The sequence below is a fragment of the Strigops habroptila genome, chromosome Z (assembly GCF_004027225.2).
Source record: "Strigops habroptila isolate Jane chromosome Z, bStrHab1.2.pri, whole genome shotgun sequence".
Classification (NCBI taxonomy): domain Eukaryota; kingdom Metazoa; phylum Chordata; class Aves; order Psittaciformes; family Psittacidae; genus Strigops; species Strigops habroptila.
This window is the reverse complement of record NC_044302.2, coordinates 7,734,956-7,747,705: the sequence shown is the minus strand read 5'-3', so window position 1 is coordinate 7,747,705 and position 12,750 is coordinate 7,734,956. Positions and strand designations below refer to the sequence as shown.

At 36.1% G+C, this 12,750-nt stretch overlaps 1 protein-coding gene across 3 annotated transcripts in view; it reads left to right on the top strand.

The window, feature by feature from the left end:
- Positions 1–12,750, top strand: part of WWOX (WW domain containing oxidoreductase) — a 521,778-nt gene that overhangs the window by 199,181 nt on the left and 309,847 nt on the right. The window contains exon 9 of one of the 3 annotated variants that reach the window (XM_030471281.1): positions 1,923–2,066. The exons of the other annotated variants lie outside the window; for them this stretch is intronic. Coding sequence (XP_030327141.1) covers positions 1,923–2,051 — 129 coding nt within the window. The 3' untranslated portion in view covers positions 2,052–2,066. Of the gene's footprint in view, positions 1–1,922; positions 2,067–12,750 lie in introns of those variants that run through there. 3 annotated transcript variants of the gene reach the window in all.

The following is a 12,750-nucleotide window of genomic DNA, read 5'->3' as shown; positions in this document are numbered from 1 at the left end:
TTTCATTGTGGCAGTTCGTCTCATGGCTTAAACTCTGCACTTGAGGTTTTGTATTTCTTGAACTGATTGCTTATTAGACCTTTGCTTGTTTCGGATTTGTGCTGTATTGACTGCCCCCCTTCTATCACAGTCCTCAGCAGACATATTTGTCTTCTAGAACAGTGTTATGGAAGACTAAACATTTCCAAACTCAGGTATTTAAGCACATTGTGTTTGCTTTCTGACAACTCTATCCAATAGACCTGAGTCTTTTTTGTGCTTTGATTAACACTGTTCTTCACCAAACTCAAACTGGTTTAGATGTATCTAAGGAGTCATAGACATCTTCAGCATACACAGAATTGATTGTCTTTAGCTTATGCTATAATTTTAATTTAATAACTTTAATTTTGTGGCATGCTGCCATCCACGTCCTAGATGGCAAGCTTCAGAGTTAGTTAAACCTTTCAGGTTTTACTTCCATTTCAGCTTTTTAAGTCATCTCTTTACTGTAAAAAATAGCCTGTAGTTTTTATCTCCCACAGTGATTATAGTGTCCACTTTAGTTTTGGATTCTACTCAAGACAGAAGAGAATTTGTATTGCAACTCACGCAGCAGTCCCCATATAATGAATTGCATTGTTTATAAAAATCCCTGTTTTCAAGTTGTCTGCTAAGTAAGTCTTTAGAAAGCTAATCACTTATCCAGTTATTTCTGAAACTGTTTGCAGAATCACATGATTGTCTGGGGAAATCTAATTTATAATTTTTAACATATAATTTATACATCACTTTGCCAAAGCTTTCTTTAATATCTGTTTTCTGATATGAATTGGAATGATTGGTGATATTAATTTTGCTTTTTTAACCTGAAACTGCAGTTGAACACATAATCTGCAGTGATTTATGTTTACATAATGTTCCATTTTCCTATTTGTGTAATACCTACAGGCAGATAGTCATTTTCTCAAGCTAGTTCATTAATTATATTTATTGGATGGATGTCCTTTGTTATTGTTTGGTAACTTATGTATTGATCTCTATTACATGAAATTCTCAGTCTTTGCTGTTCACTTACAGTTAGACAGAAAAAACACATTATCATCTGAGTTCAAACATAAGGATTTGCACATGCAAACTGTCATCAAGGAGCCCTTGGACATCACTACTCACCTGTACTGTTACATGTTTTATAACTTACATATGACTGTGATGTCCCCTCCCTAGTGTTTTGCTTTTAAGGATTGTTATTAGTTACCAAATTAAAATAAAAATAAAAAACTAAAACATCAGTGTGTAGTGATGTTAAAGTAGGTGGAATGGTACAGGAAGATGGCTAGCAGCTCATCATGGTGAGTACATAGTGGAAGAAGTATTGAAAAGGTCCAAGAAGCAAATCACAGATGAGAATAGAAACGACAGTGAGCTGCTTTCCACAAGTGACACTTTGAACAATGAGAAACGTTTGTGTTTGCATCTTGGTCTGAATTAATTTGGGTGAATTGTGCACGGGTCAAATTTTCAAATGAAAAAAAAAAGTCTGTATAAACTTAAGGTGAGCTGGAAATAGAAGCTGTTTGCTATTTGGACTATTTGTAAAACAAGGACAGTTATGTTTGTTCAGGTTTCTGTAATGCTCTGAGTTTCACAAAGGAGAGAACCTTGAGTAAAAGGAAAGAATTGTTGTTCATTAGAGTAATTTCAAATTAAAATAGGGAAGGTACACAGAAAGGGCTCATTCCTGGTTTGTTGCTGTGACATTCATGGTTGTGTTCAGCACTGCTGTTTATTGTCCAATTCAGTGACAGACTTGGCTCTAAGAGAAAGGTAATGTAAAGTATGACTGTATTCTGTAACTATACTACAGCAAGTAAACCCCTGAATACATAAGTAAGAAAAAATAACAAACTTTCCTTTGTTGAAATTATTTTGTCTCTCCCAAGGTTCTTCACGTCATGCGTCATATCTGCCGGGAGGTGCTGGGCCTCTGTGCAGGCATGTTCTGGCTGCCGGTGCTGTGTTCCTATTTCTCACAGTGTCCCTGTTCTAGGTATTTTATTAGCTTGCTTTGAAAAGATAACATTGCAAAACTGTTCCATCAGAGCTAAAAACATGCAAATAAAAGTAAACAGGATGAAGAAGTGTCACTCAACTATTTAGCCTGCTAGAGAACAGAGTTTTTAAGTGCTGCATTATACCTTTGTATCCACTGAAGTGCCCTTCACCAACTATCTGCACATTGCTAAAATCTTTCACAAACACTTTTTTATGGTTAGATTGAGCCACTTTTACTTGAGCTGAGAAGTACCATATGCTTCAGGTAACCTCTCTAAAGCAGTTGCCAGTGGGACTACTTTTGTAAATGCTCGCCAATGTGAGCAGAGGTTACACAATCTCACCCATGGTGAATAATAATGTCAAAGAGCCATTAACAGTGCGGAGTGACAAAGTGTGGAGAGATCCATCAGCTCATCCTGTGTTTAATGAAACAGAAATGAACATCGTATTGCCCTTGTTTTCTGTCAGATTTTCCAGGTCTCCATGAGGCTTATTAATCTTAGGGTGTAATGGAAAATGTGTTGCTATGTTACATACTACAGCAGCCTTTGCGCTCGAAGGATTGAAGGCATTATTAGTCTTTGTCTTATTTACATACTGTACTTGGGTGCGTGCTACCATCACTGCACTTAGAGCACAGTGGAGAGTGCACATATAAAATGTTTGTGGATTTCTGAAGTGTGTGCTAATGCATGCAACCAGATGGCTGCATGGTAAGTCATCTTAACCTGAAGTAATGATCAGAAACCCTCTTTTGAGAAACACTGACAACCCTTGGAAATTGTTACAGACCTTGGAAATTCACTGTTATAAAAAATACAAAATAGGAAGAGTTAGTTGATAACCACATTTTAATGCACCCCAGAATGAATGTGTCCACATTTCTGGAAGTGAACATTCAGGCTCCTAGAAAAAAGAGGTAGAAATGAATGGATAAATGATATTATTGTCAGATACTGATTTCAATAAGTATATAATAAACTTTCTCTATTACTTTTACTTTTTAAATTTAAGGGCCAGTTTCAAATAAGCTGTGGCAAAACCAGTATTGTATTTACACTTGAAATCTAGTTATTGTCATTCTTTATTAGCTAGGAAAAAAAAGAGCAAGCTGTTATTCCTGTGAGGAAAAATCCTAGCTTCCAGGGACAGATGAATAATCCAAGTTGGACTGTATGATGATAATGTCATCTAGTAGCTGCTGTTGCAATGAGGTTCTTGTGCCTCATTTTCAGCATGTATGGGCATTACAATTATCAGGATCTTTGTACAGATCCAGCTTCCCAAGAGATAAGAAAGCATTGCAGAATGATGCTTATGATAGTCAGAAGATATATTGCATCTATGAATATTATTTTATATTTTAATAATAATTCTTATTTCTAAATAATTAATAACTTAGTGACATTCCAGATTTTCTGACTCATGCAGCTTTGGAAATTTTTAAGATTTAACAGAAATGTCATGTGTTTACTGGAAGCAGTGCAAATATTTGCCTTTGGTACATTCTTTATATAAGCAATGATTTTTCTCTTTATTTGCTTTTTATTTTACAGCAGACTTTTTTCAGCAAGGTATACATTGATACAAGTTTCATAAAGAAATCATCTGCATGTAGACATTGCAGTAGCACTTCTCAAATGTTGCTGAAGTCGTTCAGGTTTGGTTAGAGCCTGCTCAAGGCTTCCCAACAGTGCACACACAAACCAAGGCTGCAAGCCCCTCTTCTGCCACAAGGAAAGACCGGTACAGAGAAAGACTGGGACTGGGCAGTACTACAGAGTACTGAGGTTGCTTGCTCCTGCTGATCCTTGATTGGAATGGAAGAGGAGCTGTTGGTAATAACAGAGATGCGCTGGGATCTCCACCAAGTCTCCCTGCCCAATACATCCACCATCACGTCACCAAGTTCCTCAGTCCCATGTATCCTTGAGCAATGTCAATGGTAATAGTGACCGGCTTTCGAGTGCCACAAATTGGTGGCAGAACCAAAGTTAGGGTGTCCTCAGCTAGCAGCTGCCATATGCAGTTGGTTGCCTGTGCCCGGCATTGGCCAGGATGCTACTTCTCTTGCAGAATGGCTTATTTTTTTCCTGCTTGGAGCTCTATTCCTTTCTTTTAGCGTGCAGGACAATTATGAAGTAATTTACAGAACATGTACACTTTGCCAAATTTTGAAAATTGCCATGTTTGAAAAGGAATTGCTGCCATTCACAGTGCCACACTGATTAATCACAATTAGGGACAAAGTACAGCACTTTTATTAAGCTTCCAGTGAGCAGGAAAATTAGCACTTCCTGAAGTGATGAGAGTAATTCCATTAGCAAGAATTCCCATTTAAACTGTGGTACTTTTGTGCCATTTTAGAAATAATTTTCACACTTTTGAAAATGTTTTTATAGCTGTATACAAGTTGCCTAGAAGTACGTTGGCATTACATTTGCATTCAGACAGCATCCTATGAGAAGTTAATTGCTTGGGGTTTTTACACAATATTTTCCTGATGTGGTTCCAGTTTAGATAAATGCTGATATAAAAACATTCCAGTTTGAAAGATACACATACCTATCTGTGTATTTTACTATAAGTCATTTGTAGGGCCAAAGCTCAGGCTAGAAAATTGTCCTTAGAGAATTTCTAAGTTTTTGGGATCTCTCTGCAGCTTCCTCAACCTGTACTTACTTGACTAGAAGGAGTGTTAACGCAGGCTCCCATGTAATGACTTTTTTGCCAGTAACTCTTTCCTTTGCCAGTTGTAGAAGTACCTGATGGCAAGGCATTTACAGCAAGTGTATGTATTTAAAGAGAGATAGTATATTATTCTAAGATGGAAGGAACCCCTATATTTTCAGTGACCCCAGAACTGTTCTCACATCAGAGGTAGGTTGTCAGATAAATACTCCCAGGTTATCAGCAGAGCAGGGAATCACTTTTCATTCTCTTGTCACACTGATTTTTCAGTTATTCCCTACAAAACTGAACACAAAATGACATCTTAGATGCAATCTCAAGTTCACAATTTCTGTCTTGCAACCTACCTCTCCCAGAAAAGTCTCTAAATGGCTGTTCCAAAATAGCATTTTAGCAATAGGACTGCATTTAATCCTGTTTTATCTTGTATGTAGTGACTACTAATTGAGAAATAAAGTAAGTGAGAATGACCCTCTTGGCTGGTGATTGTGGCTTTTACCTGGGAAGTGGGCCACTGGGGTTTCAGTACCTGCTTCAGTGAAACTTTAATTACTTACAGAAAGTGGAATTGTATCAAGAAGAGGAGCTAGGGGCCCTCAGCCACCACATGGCTATCAACCAGAGACAGGCAATGCCTTCCAATCCCCCCAGGCAGAGAAGGGAATTAAACCAGGTTACTCCCACATCACAAGTAACAGGAAGATGCCTCTGACAGAATTGTGAATCTAACCTTGTTTTCTGTTGCTTTTCTATACAAGAGCCAAAATGAAACTGGTTTGTCGTGAATTATTGGTTTAGTAGGTTTTTTTGTTTGTTTGGGGGGTTTTGTGGGGTTTTTTTATGTTTTTTTTGTTTGGCTTTTTTTGAAAAATTAAACATCAGGGAAATTGATTTCATCATTAAAAAAAAAAAAAGTTTGGGGTTTTAAAAAAAGTCTTTTATGAGAACCAGCCTTTTATTTAATGTTCTTGTATCAGCTAAAAGAAGCTCGGTATACTTGTAATCTTGCCAGTGAATTTAGGTATAGGTAGTTTGTACTATGCAATTTATATTCTGTGCAACACTAACACATCACATTACTTAAAATGTAAATTTATTTATAAATATGCACACATATATAGTATGTGTTTATATTATTTTAGATTTATGTAAAATATATCGAAGTCTTGTTACAATAAATTCTATGAAATTACTAACAGCTTTCTGTTGAACTGTGGCCAGATGTAGCAACTTCTTAGGAATTTCCCTTTTCTTCATCATTGTCTCTGTGGTGCTTAGTTTTAGAATCCTGGGTGGTTTTTTTTCCTTTATCTTTACGAAAAAGAACATTATCATAATTTGTTTGAAATAATATATTTAAGTTATCAATATGAGATATATTCCAGCACTCATAAAAATAAGATTTCTAGATAAACACCAGTAGAATTATTTTTAACCATGTAAAAAAAATCAATTTTCATAAGGTCACATCTTTTTAGTTCTCTGTATATACAAAGACTATATTAAAAGAGAGATTAAATTTTACTCTGCAACATAAAATGCAAACAGAAAATAATTTTTCATTTTTCAGAGCAAGCAATGGATTATCATTTATTTATGAGACTTTTTTAAATCTAGAATATATGGAAATATTTTCTTGAAGCACAATGTAATATTGAATTGAGAATGTTGTCTGACAGTTTTCTTCTTACAATTGCATAGAATGATTCTATTGTATGAATTTTTAAAAAAGGCTTCAATATACTCTGCATTTGAAAGGGAGGAAGTAATCAGAGTAATCTTAAGGAATCTTACAAACGCACCTCCTCTAGTCCTTCGTTCTTCAAACAAACTTCTGCAGAATAGACCAGGCTGTAGCAAATTTTAATGCCAAGGCAAATGCCCAGGTATTTTTCACTTGTCCCAGTATGTGGCACCATGCAAGAGTGGTCAAAACACATACTGGCTTACTTGTTTCTAGTACTTTTTCATTCTCCTAAGGGCATTAGTCTAACATAATCAGTACAGAGGGCCAGATTTTAATCAGAGTGTGAATCTGGTGGTAAATGGGTCCAGCATTTTGAAGGGGTTATTACTTTTTGTTTGAGAGCATATGGTAGAAGTCAAGAAGCTATTTTATCGTCCAAAAGTTTTTATCACTAAGGATAGCACTTTTCCCTGTAATTGATTATAACTTCCCTAGTTGACAGAGAAAATTATCTGAAGGACTACTGAGGTACCTGTGCTCCTCCAGTATTTCAAGTCCATGGGTGTGTAATTGGAAGGATCCTTAACAAGTCTTGTTAAATAACGTGTGCAGCTACTATAGCAGATTTATGACTAGTATGAAACATATGTTGGAAGCTATAGTTTGTATCAGAGACCAGAGGTCAGCCAGTTGCATTTGTTTTTCTAAAAACCCTGTTGTAAAAAAGGCCCTGTAAAGTGTGGAGTGGTAGTCAGAGTGAAGGACAGAACAAAAGATTCAAAAATTATGTCTTTATTCTATGATCTACAATAGTATGCCTTAGAAGTCAACATTTTTGGTATTCATAAATTATAGTGACAGAAAATTGTAATGCTAACCTATTCATTTAGGTTGATATGAATTTTACATTAAAATGCTTACAGTTTTTATATATTAAAAGAGTCCTTAGAGAGAAATGAAGCCAATTAAGGAGAAATAAAGACCTGCATGTCTTTTTATATGTATACCTTCATCCAAATGCAGTTGTATAAACAATAGTAATTCAAGATATTTATGCACAAATTGCTTTTTCCTTTCCCTTCTTCAACAATTCTTTGTATACTGTGATTATAATTTGAGTATCTTAAGGAGAATATAACTTATCTTTTTGCTGCAGAGAAATGCAGTAACAGAGAATAGTTTTCTCTGAATTTATTTAATGCTTAATACTGTAGTGGCCAGATAATAAACAAAGTATTTTGCATTAATTTCAAACAGATATTCTGCTTTCATTTTCAGTTTTCTACTGTGTTCCATTGTACTGAACTCAGGAATCAGTTCTGCCACTCGCTATTCTTTGTTGTATTTTTATATTGTTTGCATCACTGAAGCAACTAAAAGTTGTATTTGGGACCAGATCCTACTCAGTAAGAACACAGAGAACTTGTTACTGCAAGAATATGGGAATATGCCTTATGTAAGGAAGAAAAGCTTTTACATGTTGAATCTAAACTTTCTAGGAAAGCTAATTTTCATGTAGTTTCCATGTAAGCCAGTTTCTTCTCTCCAACCATGGCCAATGCCATATGCTTCAAAAAAGGAAAGTGTAATATAATCTACATCCTTGTCTTCATTTCTTCTGGAGTGTAACTTAAGCTGTAAAGCATGAGATAACACTAAGTATGAGAATTCGGTCTGCTGAGCTAAATCGTGTTCGATAAGCATAATGGCTTTACAGGAAGGAGACATGGTGTCTCTCAAGGTTCCTCTGTACTGGTGAGATCCTATCCCTGTCTCCTGCAGCCCTCTCTGGGTCGATGAAGGGACACAATGCCCCAGCTTTGCCTCCGCTCATTGCCTTCGCAGAGCTACCAGGCACTGACCTGCAGCAGCCCACTGGCCCTCAACCAGGCACAAGCACACGGTGCACTTGGGTTTGTGGTGCTGTACTGCAAAGCGTGGAGATGCCGTTCCTTCATCCTTCCCACGTACACTGCTGTCATGGCACACTGCCTAATACACGTAGTTAGTCTGCACAGCTTTGTAAGAAATGTGGGGATGAAGGTTTTACACTGTCTACACATAGGTTATATTAGGCTGATTTTCAATTTTTTTCTGAAGAAACCACCAAAACTGAACCAAGCTGGGTTTTGACAGCTCTGCTGCAACCTCATCGTGGCTGCGTTGTTTCTCCATTACAGGAGATAACACAATACGGCGTTTGGAATGCAGCTTCAAAAGAACAAGTCTGCAAAAATCAACCTTAGTTAAGAAAATAAATCAATTTTAGAAAGAGTCTAACAGCAAAAGTCACAGTGTGTTAAACATAGGTAATTATGGAAGTCCTTCCAGTGTTCGAGTTGGGCATTTAATATAAACACATCTTGGTATATTTGGCATTCTGGTCATAGTAAGAAAGAGCTAATTGTAAAAAGTTACATATGGTCATCTGAACTAATTGCTAAAACGACACTACATTAATTGGATAATTAAAGATTGCGAACATGTGGCTATTGTATTCCTTGGGCATTTAGCCAACAATTTCTGTGGCTGGGAAAATGTCTGTTAACATAATTCACAATTCATCTGCTGTATCCTTTTTCATAGAGATAAATAAGAAACATGGGTCTTAAATTTAGATTATGAAATCTTGTAACTGGTATTTTTAAACTGAGTTTTAAAGCACATTTATGATTTCCATTGTGTTTGTGTTTTAACACTTTTGAACAGTAGCAGCTTTGATATTTTTAGCATCCATCTCTCAAATTAATAGTATTGATTTTTGTTTTAGATTTATTGTTAGCATTTTGGAAAGTGTTCTGTAATTGTAGATGCTTTGTAACATGAGACCTAGTGCTCCCTGGTTTATTTTGAAGAGGATGAGTGTTGGCACACAGTTTGAAGAACTTTGTAATAGCAGTAAATTGTCTATGTGCTTTACCTTTACCTAGCAAGGTTATTTGTCAGAAAAATTATGTCTGGTAAGTGGGATTCGTTTCAGTGGGATACAGACTAACTTCACAAATCCCAATACCACCTATCCACTTTTTTTGTGTGTGTGTGAAGTTTTGGTTATTATTTTTCTTGTTCCTAATTTGAAAGTAAAATCTGTGGTCTCAAATAATCACTTCAGACTTCTTTAAAAATTGACACATATGTCAAATTTACCTTTGACTATCAAAACATTTTAAAAATATTTCGTTTGCTGGAAGCAGTAATAATTCTTGAGTTAGTAGTTATTGTTCTGGTATGATTTGGTCTCACTGCTTTGTTGATATCCATACGGTAAGTTTATAGCAATATATTCTTCTCATCTTATTCTGAATTATCAGTTCTGTAAGAGTAAAAAAAATCAGTTTTACATTCTGGATAAGCAACTTATTGATTGGTTTAGTCTGAGCAAAATGGTCACAAATGGTCAATACATGGTCAAAAGGGTGTCAGAGGCATACAAAAATAGATCTATATTTTTTGCTTGTGTGTTGACTTACATATGTTTGCATTCTTTTTGCCTTTCTATTATCTTTTTTAAATCAGTTGTAACAATTATTTTAATGACAGGAATGCAAAGCCACTGAGGAGAAGGAAATACAGGAATACTTCTTATCCAAACAAATAATAATCATAATTACACTTTGTATGCACTGGTTTTAACTAGCAAAATGTATCATGCATCCAGATTTTCACTTGGTTCAGATAAAAATTGTCATTAGAAGATATGGTTGCCTATGTTATTATTTTCCTTGGGTAAGATTTCTTTTTTCCTACAAAACTTCTACAGCAGTGTGTATTGTACACCTGTGTCTGTGTTCATATCCAAACCAATACAAGAAAGAGTCTTATGTTTGTGTCAAAACCACTGCCGTGTCATTTACACTCCATATTGTTATCTGTTACATCGCCACAGTGATGTCAGGATAACTAACAAAGATGAACTTGTCTAGACAAAATCATGAGACACTCTGAATTACCTGAAAATGCAAATTTCAACCAGAAAGGTCAAGGGAAAATAAAGTATTTCTGTAGATAGAATTCCATCCAAGTGGCATTGGATGCTGCTACATGAGTACCTTGTGTTTGAAATGGGAAATCATGTCAAATTATTTGTCTAAGCAATTGGTGTTCCATTAGAGATCACTTGACTGAGATACAGAATGGGGTTTACTCTTTGTTTTGAAACCTACCAAGACATTTCAAGAAAGAAAAACCTTTGCAACGTGTTTATGGCTTTATCTGAATAACTGATGACAGATATAGTGTACTTTGGGGGGAAAAAAAACAAATATCAGATTTACTGAGATACCTAAATTTTGTTAAAGTAAAAAAGCCCCTGGAGCTGGCAAACAGTAGCAGTCTCTAGTTCTATGAAAGAGCACAAAACACTCACTTTGCAGGTGGCCTGAACAAAACATGCTGTGACATACTCATTTCTAGTAGGTGAGCAAGGACTGGTTATGCTTTTGAGTAAAGCTGTTACCAGATTTTGAGTCTCATTCATCACCATTCTGAATAGCAGTCTATTCAATAACATCTTTCAGAGTGGGAGGGACAAGGAAGAAAAGTGAGGTTTCCCTGAGATAATCAAGGGAGTCTGTAGAAGCCTAGAAGGCACAGGGAAATTGGTAGTACATTTTTGTTCTTTGATTAAGTCATCTCTTCAGTTTCAGCAGTGAATTGTGGTCTGAAATTTGTCTTGCACTGGTGAAGCGCCAATTCTAAGCAATGTGTGCAGCACAGAGGCTCATTGTGCACAACAGCACATATGTATGATGCACATTTTCTAAGCCTAAATGTTTCAAATACATTATTTGTTTGCCACCGCTTGAATGCAGTTCAGCAGCTGACCCAGCAAGGGGAGCTGTAGATTAGTGTGGACAGTTCTGTGGCTTCATAAACCAGAAATTCTCAAATAAGAGCATTTTCTTGACAATCTATCTATCTCACTAGATTTCTGAATTTTCACAGTCATTTCAAGGGAGGGTTCCATAAAATACTTGACTGCAGGTTGTGTGAGAGAGCTGTTTATTCTCTCTCAGCCCACCCAGCTTCCCCCCAGAATTAAAATGTTTATAAAACTGTGCTGGTTTTGTGTAATATTAAAACAGCATCAATATCTCTGTGCGTGATATCAGTTCATCTGGTCCTGGATAATCTGGTACAGGAGTCAATGAACTTAATGCAGTATTGGTAATCCGAAAGGGTTTGAGTTAAGTGTTTTTGACATGCAGAATCAAGAGTCAAGGGCAAAGCAGACTTTAAATATTCCTTCAGCACAGTCTGGTAGGGATGTAATTGAATACCTCAGGTAAAGCATCTTATCAGAACGAAAGCTGGTTAGTGTCTCATCACCAAACAGGGAGGTGCTGTGTGTCTTCTCCACACAAGTGCTCTTTTGACATTGTTGAAAGTCCTTTGAGGCCTCAGTTCACACTGGAAATTCTGTCAGGGATGCATTTGCACGTTATAGGATAAATTCTACTTCATGGAAGTTGGTGCATGGCATGGTTGTCATTCTAGCATTTCAGTAGTTAATGCCAAAGCAGCTAAAGGATTTTGAGAAGTTGCACAAAAAGGAATCAGGAAAGGAATAAATATTGCATGTTTATGTTGCTAATGTGATATAAATCCTCATAGTAAAATACAGAAATGTTTCCACTCAGACCAGAATTATAGATCATATGTTCCTTTAAGAGTCATACGGCGAGAATTTAATGAAAAGACACATGTCAGGAGACTAAACTGCCAGAAATCTTCTATCACAATCTATCTCTGGGGTTGTGAAGGTTTGTGCAGAGGAAGAAGTCTGAGCATAAACAATGCGTTCAAATGTCTGCGAACAGACGAAGTTTTATGACTCTGTTTTTGCTAAGTCTTAAAGCTGCATTATAGGTATTGTGATATTTGATATTTTTATTAAACAGCAGCTCCTATAGCCACGCAGTTAGGGGTAATTCTTATTGCAAATAAAGGTCCTCCAACCTGTGAATGTGGACAGTATCCTGAGCAAGTATAGGGCTTGGGTACAGTAGTCAAGTAGAGTTCTAAAGAGATACAGAGATTTTGCACTCCAATTTGTATTTTTTTTAATTTTATTACTAAGCATAGTGACGGGTGAAGGCATTGTCGTTTGGCCCTTTATTTTGCATTTTGTCTTAGTTAGTGCTAATCCATAAGACTTCAGTGTGCATTTTGTTAAAGCAGAACTTGCTAGGGTGTTACTCATTTTTTCATCTATAAACTGCTTCATTTGGGGAGAGAATGCAAAATAATTATAAATTTGAATCACAGTTTTACTATTATTACATGATTAAAAGAGTCCATTTGAATTCATTTCAACTCCTCATTTGAATATTAAG